The following is a 12,672-nucleotide window of genomic DNA, read 5'->3' on the forward strand; positions in this document are numbered from 1 at the left end:
ATTTTATAAATTAAACACAAAAATAACGCTTTCCTGGATAATAAATAAAATAACTAAACATTATATGTTATAGGAATGATCTCGCATGGTCTATAAATAAGCATCATAACTACAAACTCAGCAGATTAAAAGAGCTAAATAACTCGACATGTAGAGACAACCCAGTCATCACCTCTGCCTTTGTGTTGAACCAAAACTATAAATAATCACACGTTTTCATAATTACATCAACCTTGAACTTAACACACTGAGCGTACCGCACTTATTAAAGTACAGGTTCTGTTCCTGGTTACCTTTGGCTTTTTGAGAATCACTTTAGATAAAACAACATTACAACACACTGCTGCTGCAACAAGTGCTGGAATGTGTTGGAAAATTATAAAAATGATTTAAAAAGCATCCTCTCCACAAACTGTATATCTCTGCAGTGTAATGCCACAAAAATATGGTCCAACATACTGTCACAATGCATGCTTATGATAGATGTATTAGGCGGACGACACATGCAGGAAGAGAGCAGACTTAATGTTAGACCTCACAGCATCACGGCACAGTTTGACTAACACAGATTTAATCCCTCCAACAATTTCACCCTTTATGAAATTCATTTCCCCGTCATGAGATTAAAAAAAAGACTTAACGTGAAAGCTGGACGTGGGCTCTTTAAAAGTGTCAAAGAGCGTTTCCTTCAATATAATTGGCCTTTTAGTCTGGCTTTTAAAGTCCTGCCGTGTGCAGGAGGTAAATAAGGATAAAAAGAGGCCAGTAAAATAAAAAAATAAAATAAAAAAGAAGCACTAAGTACACAAGATGAGATGTAGACATTTGAACAGAAAAGGAAGAAAATGAGAAGATTACATTTAATACCTTTCATGTCCCGTTTATGCTCCGTTTCATCCTAATAATCCTGACTCCTCAATTATTCTGACTTTTCATGGGTGACTATAGCAATTTCTGTCTTGAACTGTCAAACGTGCAGCAAGGATTGAAGCTTCACGTTTATTAGATCATCTTATATGAATTAGAAAGCAGACAGTAAGAGGATGATGTATCAGATGCCGAGGGTTCTTCTCCTCCACGTGATGAGCGCATTATTGATGTTTCATGTCACATTTTCTTCAAACAGCAAAACAACGTCATGCCTTATTGTGGATAATTTCCATAGTGACCCTGAAAAGCAATGAAGACAGCCTTAAACAGTGTGTTTCATGGGTTTATCCATGTTAAAATTAAAGTTTAGATCTTTGAAATCGTTGGCATCTCTGTGGCAACACTATCTTACCTGTTGCAGATAGCTCTTTCAACAACTTCCGTATGAAAAGTAGAGTTTAATTTGGTCGAGATTGCAAAGTTAGCAGCTAGCCAAGCCAAGATCAAAGTAGACTGCTGTTGTCATCAATCTTGATTTTGCATTACATGGTTATTTACATGAATTGATGTGTTTAGTTGTTAACACAAACAGCACTTTCATTGCAGTCCGGGGTACTTCCATCAGCTATATCATCATGTTCCTGCAGAAATACACATGTAATGCAAAATTACCATAACTTGAATTGCTTGGAATATTCTTTAAGTTGTTCTAAATGACAGCAATCCATTTTGGCCTTGGCCTGAGCTCATCAGTGTGTTCAGAATTAAACTATTTCTTCAAACCGATGCTGTTCAAACATAAGAATTAACGAATAATGAATTTAATATAATAATTTAACAATAATTTGTAACAAATAACATACAAATTGTTCTTAAGCTTTTCACAGAATTATTCCTCACATCTGAACTATCTCTTTAAGGACCTGACTGAACATTGTTGGACTTTATACCTGGATTATTGAGCATGAACTTTGGTGTCTTTAAGGTTTTTATTTTTAGAATGAGCACAATGTAAAGGATCATATTAAGTTGAACCACCTACTTGTTACGAAAAAGCCTTCATACAGTTTTATTTAGAAAAAAAAAAGGGAAATAAACTAAAAAATATACACTTGAAATATGTACCAGTGCTTATCTGCTTTGATTGCTCAATCATTAATGTTAACTTAAATTACAAAGGCTTCTACCACAATTCTGATAAAATACCAATACGTCAGTGGTTTATTTCCAGCAGCTTATGTGCATTTAAAAAGAAAAAACCTTCAGTCCGGTACCTGTTCATAGGCGTAGGGCCTCTGAGTTTGCACTCCTCCTTGGGAAGAGCGGTACGATCCATACTGTTGGTTTTGCTGATACTGAGGAAACTGGGACGATCCTCCCTGGTCAGGACCTTAAATCAAAACCAACTTCATGTGACTGTTGTTTTTTAACATAATTCTTACATTATGACACCAGATGTGTTCCTCATTCTCCATGACCTGCACAGATGCACACGCAAAAATGACCTCACTGAAGCAATACATGAGCAGCAACAAAATAAAAAATAAACAATCTTCTTTCCTCAACCCCCTGCTGCTTGTTTCTGAAATCTGAAATTTCAGCACCAAGAGGGTCAGTATAGAAACACTGATATTGACACATTTTTAGTTTTCAAAGGGACTGACGACTGGTAGGAAAAGCTTGTAAAGTTTATTCAATAAATCTGATTCAGACTTGTGGAACTGTGCAGAAAGGAGCTATCATGAGCCACAGGGATGTGTTTGAGAGCTGTGTGTATAACTTTATGGATGTGCACGATTACCATCAGCTGGTTTATGGGCTCGCTGGAGCTCTGAGTGTGTCCATGCTGCTCTCCGTAGAACTCTTCTTGTCCCATGTTGTGTTGTGCAGATCCTGCAAGACAGGTGACACCAAGATTGGTTAAACAGCCAGGGGTGCTTCCAGAAAGTTTTCAAATGGGGTGGCCAGATTGGGGGTGGGTGGGGGGTGGGCACTGTTAATCTTGAGGTGGCACACCAAAGCCACAATGAAATTTCAGGAGTTTTTTTAAATTGCATTTTATTTATGCCATTTGGGAAAAAGAAAAAGTTTTGGCATTAACTTCTGATATACAATATTTTGTTGACAATCAGATTAAAGACCAGAGGGGCGGGGATTTCAAAATATATGAATTGTCCCTTCAAATGCATGTTGTTGTTGTTGTCATCATTGTTGTTGTTGTTTTTTTATTTTTAAAATTTTGTAATTGAACTTCTGCAACAAGTGAAAAACACCCTAACAAAATTAACACAATTTACACTTTACATATGACCAAATACAGATGTAGCTCGAGCCTAGCAGGGAAAGGCCGAGACTAAAGCTTAGCTATGGACACAGTTCTGACATTATGCAGCTCTGGTGTTTAAGGATAATAATAATGACAGTGTGTGAGGATCTAATAAACATCCATCCATCCATCCATTATATTTTACCCACTTCTTCCTCTTCAGATCATGGGGGTTACTGGTATCCATGTTCAGCAGTCACTGTGGGAGAGGTGGGGGACAACCTGGACAGGTCTCCAGTTCATTACAGAGACACACAAAGATAAACGAGACAAACAACCATTCACTCTCTCTCTCACACCGAGAGAATAGAGTTACCAATCAGCCTAACATGCATGTTTTTGGTCTGTGGGAGGAAACTGGAGTATCTGGAGAAAACCTACGCATGCACGGAGAGAACATGCAAACTCCACCCAGAAAGATCCCTGGCTGGGATCTGAACCTGGGACCTGCTCGCTGAGAGGCAGCAGCTCTACCTACTGCGCCACTGTACGGCCCTTGAAATAAACATTTTATACTTTGTAAAAATGCGCTCCCTTCTGGTCTGTGCCTATAAAAAGACATTGCAAGTCAAAACAGAGCTTTAATTAGCTGCAGTTGGCAAAGTAAGTGACTTACAGACAAGAACATATATTTTGACAGAATAAAAACATGTCAACTCTGAAGAAAGGTAAAAGACCAATCCCATCATTTCACTTCATCTTAATGAAATAGCACCAAGTCACAAGACAAGTCCTCTCTGTGAACAATATCTCTAACCCTTTTAAAACTAAAGGAATATCATCAAGTCACACAGAAAAAGCTATTCAAAGACAAATTAGCAGGGTAAGGACGTTCTCCCACTTACCTTGCTGAGAGGAACAGTAGGATCCCATGGGCCTCTGAGACATGATGTTAAACCCTTGGCTGCCTTGACCCATCATGCCCATTGGTCCCTGATAGTGTTGGCCTCCAGACTGGGCTGATGAGTAGTGAGGTGGAGCCAACTGTTGATGCTTCACTGAGACTGGAGGAGGAGGTGAGGGAGCGATCTCAAAGATTAACGGTGGTTCACATTCTATATGATTCATCATTCTCAGCTCTCAAATTGGTCCAAATGTAAGTAATGCAAACCAAGCCAGAAAAGTGTGGCGTGAATAGAGATAGAAATGAAATGAACACAATGACATCCAGAGAGTGTAGAAGTGCATTCCAGGGCCAGGAGTTAAATTTTAGGAAGACTTAAACCTGAAGCATCATAAAGAAGACACAAGGCAGTGCACGTCTCTGATGAACTGAATGTGGACAGAGTTTACATTACTGCTATGCATGTAAGCAAACTATAATTAACAAAGCATTTTTCAGAAAAATACAGTCATTGACAAAAAACGTCAAGACTTCAAATGAATGGCAGCAATGAAATAAAGCTGTTGAAAGGTCATGTGACTGTATTGTAATGATAACATCAGATCAAATGGATGGCAGAGCCAGAAGTGTGAGCTCATTGCTGGTCCCAAGTCAGCAGGGCGTGGCACCCCTTCGAGCCTGGATGCAAACAGTGCAAAACAGAGTACAGCTGTTGTTTTTTCCACAGGATAACTGGCCCTGTAACTCATAACTGGCCCTTGAGATTTGGCAATTGGGTATTGGGCTGGAGTGAATCTAAGCTGATTCCACACATGTTGGAAAATAGGGAAAGATCAAGAAACTTCAATGACCACAGGAGGACCTCAACATGATACCGCCAGTTCATCAGCCATGTGTTGTAAGGTGCTGTCTTGTGGAAAGACTGTACCAGGGTGCTATACAAGGAGGTCTAACACCTGTAGATGTAAGCTAGAACAGAGATTTACTGTTGAACAGGATGATGCCACTCATCATCAGTTTGACTGGTGCTGTGAACCCACTGTCTGTCTGACACCAATCATTAGACATGATGTGGGATGACATAGGGTCTTGTCCTTTACCTATGTCCAGATAGCATGTGCATGCACATTATGACAAAACTTCCTTGGGTAACTAAAACTTTCAAAACATCTGTGCCCTCATGTATTCATGTGTTCCAATGTCAGACCATTGACATCTATACACTCCACATACCAGGATGTTACACAGGTTAGCTACCTTGTTTTAGGCAAAGCATCAATGGGCCCCTACTGTACCTTATACCTACTACCCTTGTTTATCACAGCAATCAGCCCTGATTCCACTTACCTGCTTCAGCTCATCTAGTTCACCTGCTCTGCACCCTTTATAAGCTCCATTCTCCCTCTCCTCCAGGGCCAAATTATTAAAACTCTCATGGTCCCCGATAGTGAAGCCTTTCATCACAGTATCTTGCTCCATAGCTTTGTATCCTTGCCTTGTTGTGCCTTGAACCCTTGCCTGTTTTTTTGACTCCTTGCCTTGTTTTGACCCTTTCTGGATTTGTCTGCATTTCTGACCACGGTAACGACTCTTGCTCTCCCTTGACTACTCTTTTGGATCACGACTCGGCCCTGTTCTCGCTTCTCTGCTTCAACGTGCTTGACCCCCTCTACGAACATTGGACTACACCTCTGGATTTCACCTGCCACGTAGACTGAGAAGATTGGACTTCTGCCTTGGACCCTGACTCCAGCAACCAGCAACCTAATCAATAAAAACTGTTCTTGTTTTTGCTCTCCTGTGTCTGGCTATTTTGAATCCAAAACCCTGGTTCATGACACCTACAAAACTATTTCAATTCTGGTAATGTTTTCTTCAAGGTACTTCCTGTGTCTGGTGATCTTCACTTGTTGTTTTGACTGAAACCTTTCCATCTGGGTGCTTACTGTTTTTATCAGTGAGTGTAATCATGTATGTTGCTCCAGACGTTTAAGAACTGCACATATATTATGTGATTACTGAGCATGAACTTTAAGGAACTGCACAGACAAATACAATAATTGTTATTAACACAGAACTCTCTTATCTTTTGGGTCAAAATACACACAATATTCCTAAAGGGATCAGGAGCCAGGTCTGGAAAGAGTTTAACTGGAAAATGAAAACTAGATTTTTTTTAAACTCCATTAAAAACTTTCATTTCCAAAAGTACAACTACAGATAAATGCTGGAGGAACTGGTCGGTGACCAAACACACGTCTTTTAGGACTATACAAAAATTAAGACCTTTTGAAAGAACATTAAACAGAAGACTGGGGGCATCCTAAGGACAGATCTTTCCAGGACCCTCTTCTATTTCTGTTGGACATATATCCCAAGGATTTGCTCACTAAATATCAATGTTATATACTGCACATCCTGTTGCTAGTGGCAAGAAAGACTAGTACCCTAAACTGGATTAAGCCCTGCTCACCAACTGTTGCTTAGTGGATACAAAAATGTAATATGTATGTGATGGAGCGTCTGACTGCCCACTTACAAATGAAAATGGAGATTTTCTCAAAGATGGTCAGGACTGTCTCTTCTATTTGACTAACCTCTGTATGTTACTTGATTCTGTGTGTCTATTGTTTGTTTAGATGCTTTTACTGAGTCCAATCTCAATACTTTTTTGTTCTTCATTGTCTGTAAATTGCCTTTGTTGCTATACTTTGAGGCAATAAAGTTAAAAAATAAAATACACACAATACAACAAAGGGGAAGAAAATTTCATTAACGTTTAGGTTTCGATTTATGAGCTTGGTTGTGTAGTTTTGTTTGTTGTAAACAGCTATACCTGGCTCCCCTTGGCTGGACTGCATGTTGAGGTTGCTGCGTGAGGAAGGGGGAAAGGATGAGGACATGGAGGAAGAGGAGGAGGAACCATAAGACCCAGAGCTCTGGACCATACTGCCCTGGGTGGAGGGAGCAACATGGCTGTAGCCAGAGACTGAGCCACCATAGCTGCCGGAAGGAGGCTGATGGTGGCCAGACTGCATGGGGCCATGGATGGGGCCTGATGACACACATGCACAGTCAGGAGAGCCTTCTCATGTGTGGGATGAGGCTAATCACAGTCCCACATTCAGTTCACATCAACAGGGATCTTGAGGTGCTCATAAAACGGCGTGAGCGTAAAAAAAAATAATCCAAAAGAGAAAGAAGCAGAAGTCGACATATCTGCAAACGAATCTGGGTAATGGTAAAATGTTTTTGCAGATATTTGGAAGATGATGCAAACATGACATGCTACAAAAGTCAGGGTCATGTCAGGACGCAAACACATTAAAATGAGCTTTTCTTCAACTCCAAAAGGCAGGTTATGACCATTACTCATGTGGCTTTGCATCATAAATGTGGGTGGCAGTCCTGGTGTCATGTTGTCACTGAGATGATTTGGTGCATGTCCCCCACTCTGGCTCATTCCACCGGGACCCATACTGGAACTGGGGGCCTAAAAGTGCAGAAATATAACTTAAATCCAGTCCTCATGTCTCATAGTCATAATGTAGATGCTTCTGAAGCCAGCAAAGAGACTTACAGCAGGTAGGAGGGGACAGCATGTTTTGATTGGAGTCAGCTATCGTGGCCAAGAAGACAAGATTCCCGTGAAGGACCTGCTGATACCTGAGGAGGAAAGAGTCTCGAGTATTCAACTTCTACAACATCTGGTTGCAAGAAACTAGACTATGTCTAATTAGAATTCAAAATAAACTTACTGTGTGCATTCAGCTGTCTTTCCTTTGGTAATCCATAATACATTGTATTAAATGATTTTCATCCAGCATCTGTGGAAGTCACAAAACAACTCCAGTCTTTAAGTGCGAGGAAAGTAGTGCACTGAATTAAGAGGTTGGTGCTCTACATTTCCAGAAATTCAATCAGGTCATAAATGCTGGGTCAGTACATTTAGGATCTGCCACCAAAGGTATAAAAAAAAAAGGGCTTTTATAATTTGTCAGTGTCTGAGAGTTTTAATAAAAAGCTCAGAAAGTAATCATTAGATCTAATTAACTTTCGGAGTCAACCTGATTAAAAATGGCCTTTGGTTTGAGCAAAGTGGCTACAACTACTTTCTTTTTCACCATGAGCTGATTTAAACATTTTCATGAGTCGGCGGGCGATATGTATTAAGGCCTTTAATTCTTCTATTTATTCATGGCACCAATGACAGTTGTTAGGGAGACATTCAGTCAAGGATAAAATCAGTTCTTATTTCTGACTTAAACTGAGCGAAGGTGATGCCGTTTAAATTCGTGCAAACATCAAGTCCCACATTTCAAAAGGGCTCCATAAACATCCCATACAGCATCCAGAGGATCCAGTCCGAGCTGAGACACCAGCCTGGCTTTGTTTGGCTCCCTCCTCCAGCTCCCAGTAAAGCTATCGTTGCCATTTCTTTTGATATTCTCCTGAGGCTATACTTTCTACTCACACACTCTGAGCCACAGTGGATTCTATTTACAGGAGGCGTTTTTATTTATTTATTTGTTTACCTTTTGGATGGTTTGCTGCATCACCTCGCCTTTGCTCCTGGGGCACGCCAAAGAAAGTTTATCCATAAGCAGAGAGCAGGGAGGAGACAGCACCATCTCCGCAGCCTTAAAAGGGAAAGTGAAAAGCGCATCCATGGTGCAAGGAAACAAACACGACTTTTCACCGATGACTCTTAAATTCTGTCTTCAGATACTGCCAGGGATGATAAACGGGAAGGTGTTAGGAAACGTCCATCTCCCTCAGTTTGTGGTACATCCCGGTTATTGGGACCTTTATCCTGACAGCCAACCGACCTGCTGGAAGCTGCTGTGCAGCGCTCAACCGCTCCGAGGAGGCTTTGGTGGTTAAGTTGGTTTTAGAAGCGCAATTATGGTTTTTGTTTTGCGTTAACTGACATTTCCTGACTGCCTCTTCCTCTCAAAAAAAAAAAAAAAGTTCACATTTTTATCAGCTTGAAATCTTTAAATTGTCCAGCTTCCCCCAAATACATTTCCAAGACATTGAAAAAATAAAATAAATACATGGCTAGTTGGCTACACACGAGTGTACTGTGTAAAATTGTTGAATCGTGCCTAGTTTTATTTATATACTGGTAAAAATTAAAAGTAGACTGATTTTTAATAGTGATTTAACAATTTTTAATCTTAGTTTTAATTTGTAGAGGCGCACGATTTTGGAAGCTTTAGACAGTCCACACTGACCCACGTTTATATTAATTCTTTTCCATATGCAAGTACACTTTAACTTCAAACTGCAGGTCCTCTGCCAGACCTGGAAGAGTATTCTGCACAGTATTCCTGTTCCCAGGACTAAACTTCTCTGGACAGAGATTTGACATACATTCCCTCCAGTTTTAGGCTCAGCACTAATGCTACAACACATTTAATAACCTCTTCAATGGGTCAGCATGAATTATAAAAAAAAAAAAAAATTAAAAAAAAACCACAGGAACTCAAAGTTTAAATGTTTGATAATTTTCTCCAAAGTTACAATTCTAAATTAAAAAAAAAGTACAACTCAAAGACTTAAAGGAAAATCAGTTTCCACAAACAACTAAATGAAGGAACTCTGGAGCAGCAAATCATAAGTAGCGATCTAAACAATTTCTCTACAACAAAAAGAAACATCATTGGTATGGCCTATATTCAAAACAAGTAATCGCCAAAATTAATTTGTCCCATCACTGAGACTAAAATAAAATTATATAGCTCATACTCTCGTTAGAAACTGGATACATCATTTTGTCAGACCAGACGTTCATTCAGGATTAAAGTGTCTGAATGGCACTTCGTCCTCTTCGTCCACCATATGGACCCCTGAAGCCTGGACTTGTAAAGAACCGACCGGTGACTCCAAAAGTCTCCAGATTTCGCTTCCGCTCCTCTGCCCACGTCAACCTGAAACTAATCAGTGCACAAAAAAAAAAAAAAAGAATCTGTAACTCTAAATCACAGAGAGGGAGAGAGCGAGCTGAACAACAAAGACCACCAGCTCACCTGAGCCCATCAGACGAGATGTTGTCAAAGAAAGACTTTGCTTTGTTGTAGTAGCATTTTGTCACCAAACCATTTTCCTCTGGATGTGCAGGAGTCTTCTCTTTTGATTTATCCGGCTCATCATTTTCATCTGCAAGAAAGCAAAATATTAGGCTTACTGAAACTTGATCCAAAGTGCAGCCAAAGGCCTTAAAAAGGAGGATTATGATTTTGATTAAAGTTCATGTTGTATGCAATGTGGGTTCTTCAATCCTTGCACAAATGTCTGCCTAAGTTATGTGAATTTGTTAAAAAGTCGGTCATTGTAACTGTTGCTTTTGAGGTACAAGAATCCACTCGTTTGTCATGCTCTTTAGCTCAAAAGATACCTTTGAGGTTTGCCTTCTCCATCACCTCTCGCTCAAGCTCCTCCTTCATAAACTGTGCATTTGATGAATCGAAGTCAAAGTCAGAGTCAAACTTGAGGATCGCAGTTTGAGCCTTGGGCACCATTGGCTGGCCTCTACCTCGGCCCCTGCGTCTCCGCGTTCCTAGAGCGAACACAAGTTATTGCATATGAATATATTTAACGAATTCATCACTGTAAACTTGTTTTTAAATAAATTACCCTGCCTTCTTCTGTGTGGTGGCCTGTTTTCAGTGTTCTGCTGTGGTGGTTCCTGCTGATAAGTGCTCACACCTGGGCCTGAATTTTCTTATTTTAAAGAAATAAATAAGACACCTACGCTTAACCACACCCATCTATGCAAGTAAATATTTGGCATTTAAATATGCCACTTTTCATTTAGTTCAAAAAAGGACACATTATACTGGCTTTAGCCATCGCAATTCTTCAGACTTACTGGTGGACCCAGCATCCCTTTGAGTAGGAGAGGCCCCTCTCCTGTTCCTCTGGGGTCTCCTGCTGCTCCACTGCTGCTCCTGTGACATTGTCAAACCTCTTATTTGCTCAGATTTTTCCATCTGAAGAGTCTGAACAGCTTTTTCCACCATGGGGCGTCGTCTAGCATGCAGGTCTGGAAGCACGGACCCTGCGTGAAGAGCACAGCCATGAACAACTCCATCTAAAAAAAAAAAGTAAGCAGTGTGGATTTATGTGTAGCTTCTTTGAAGTCAACCTTTGCCAGAAGACTTACCCAGACCAAGAGCGGCAGCCACGTACTGTTGGTTAAGAAGGGAGTTGGGTGCAAGCTGGTTATAGGAGGGGATCCCTAGAGGGCTGAACCGTCCAAGTCCTGGGTAGACACTCGAGGAGCTTGCGCTGGATGACTGAAAAACATGTTAAATGACCACATATTCAACAGGAGCTTGAGTCATGCAGTTTCGTTTACAGTACTTGAATTATTGCAGGATCTGGGGGTAGGCCGTAAGATCTTGGAGATTCACACAATGCGATATCCTTGATATCACTTCCACGGAAAGTTATGTACTCGTAGACATCCTCCTTGGTTGGCGTTGGCCTGTCAGTGGGCCGTCCTTCTGTTCCAAAACACTTCACTAAATGAAGGGAAAAGACACAGTTTCATTATTGGATTGTATTAACATTTCTTCTGACATCAAGCTAGATCACACCACTCACCATTTGCCAGCACAACTGTGGAGTTGATTTTATCAAGTGTATACAAAATGCCCTCATATCGATTTTGGGCTTTGGAAATCAGCCCTATTTTACAGCCAATGTATGGCTTTGTTGAAGCCATGGCTGCATGGAAGTCAAAATAAAAACGTAACTTTTTTTTCAAACCCAAGCTCTAACACAATACACGCCTCAACCAACAATCTGGAAACAATTTATAGGCGTTCACAGGTGTCATGAAACCACGCCCACTGATTGTTTTTTTTAAACTCACCTGCCATCGCCACTTTAATGAGTGGGTTCGCACCATTTATGCGCCAGCGTAATTAGTGACACTGGGAGTCTCCAAAGTTGAAGAACACGTTTGGTTTTTATCTGTGTATTTGAGATTATTGTTTTCAGTTGTATCACTTAAACTAAGTTATTGGTTGCTCTGATCTGAAATACAGTGCTGTAACTTCTCCTGCCGGTAAAAAAAAACAAACTCCTCCCTCTTCCCTTTTCCGGTCAGCTTCGTGCCATGCGCCGGTGCTACTAAAAGGAGTGGACACATTGCCAACCGCTTCAACTGTGTAATTTTTTTTTAATTAAAATAGCTGTTTTGCATAAAGGACAGCACGTGATTATTGCTGAAATTTATTATACGTAGATATTATTTAACTCTTATAGCATAAAGCCTCAGGGAACCTCCTGTTGGTGCTCACGTAACTTCTGACAGATCAGAGAGCAAAACAGTGCGGGACTTTTCAATCTCTGTGAAACTGACAGCTCTTCTGTCGTACTCTGCAACTCCAGTTCATTTTCTTGCATCAACCAATCACAACGCCCGATGAGGCTACGTCATGGAGGGTGCATCCAATCAGCGCATGCGTCGCACGAACAAGCGTAGCCAGGCAAAGATGGCGGCGGGCTCCGACTTGCTGGGAGATGTTTTCTTCAACAGAAAGGTGGACATAAAAGTAGTAAGCGAGCTGTTGAGATTTCTAGACTCAGAACGTTCAGAAGCAAGTGACCCTTACTTAAC

General features: G+C 40.6%; 2 protein-coding genes across 2 annotated transcripts; both read right to left on the reverse strand.

Moving 5' to 3' along the window:
- Window positions 1-1,143: 1,143 nt before the first annotated feature.
- LOC119416656 (calcium-responsive transactivator-like) lies at window positions 1,144-8,710 on the reverse strand. The gene is given in 11 exon segments (XM_037683842.1): window positions 1,144-1,170; window positions 2,145-2,260; window positions 2,584-2,763; window positions 4,042-4,200; window positions 6,877-7,095; window positions 7,407-7,533; window positions 7,621-7,632; window positions 7,634-7,706; window positions 7,799-7,825; window positions 7,827-7,867; window positions 8,576-8,710. Coding segments are annotated over 11 exon segments (1,116 nt in total).
- Window positions 8,711-9,772: 1,062 nt separating this feature from the next.
- lsm14b (LSM family member 14B) lies at window positions 9,773-11,837 on the reverse strand. The gene is made up of 8 exons (XM_037683984.1): window positions 11,652-11,837; window positions 11,409-11,569; window positions 11,209-11,341; window positions 10,915-11,103; window positions 10,680-10,766; window positions 10,441-10,602; window positions 10,073-10,202; window positions 9,773-9,979 (listed from the first exon to the last, which is right to left on the reverse strand). Exons 1-8 carry the CDS (start codon window positions 11,770-11,772, stop codon window positions 9,844-9,846), a joined length of 1,119 nt encoding a protein of 372 aa, XP_037539912.1. The 5' UTR covers window positions 11,773-11,837; the 3' UTR covers window positions 9,773-9,843.
- Between the last annotated feature and the right edge of the window lie 835 nt (window positions 11,838-12,672).

This window comes from Nematolebias whitei, chromosome 11 (assembly GCF_014905685.2).
Source record: "Nematolebias whitei isolate Nwh7 chromosome 11, NemWhi1, whole genome shotgun sequence".
Lineage (NCBI taxonomy): Eukaryota > Metazoa > Chordata > Actinopteri > Cyprinodontiformes > Rivulidae > Nematolebias > Nematolebias whitei.

What these genes read in the sequence shown, in the direction of transcription:
- lsm14b (XM_037683984.1), bottom strand. Translation starts at nt 11,772, where the DNA reads ATGGCTTCAACAAAGCCATACATTGGCTGTAAAATAGGGCTGATTTCC. An exon ending in ACCACACAGAAGAAGGCAGG is followed by an intron (nt 10,603 to 10,679) that starts GTAATTTATTTA and finishes TGTTCGCTCTAG; the next exon opens with GAACGCGGAGACGCAGGGGC. An exon ending in ATCTCGTCTGATGGGCTCAG is followed by an intron (nt 9,980 to 10,072) that starts GTGAGCTGGTGG and finishes TGCACTGATTAG; the next exon opens with TTTCAGGTTGACGTGGGCAG.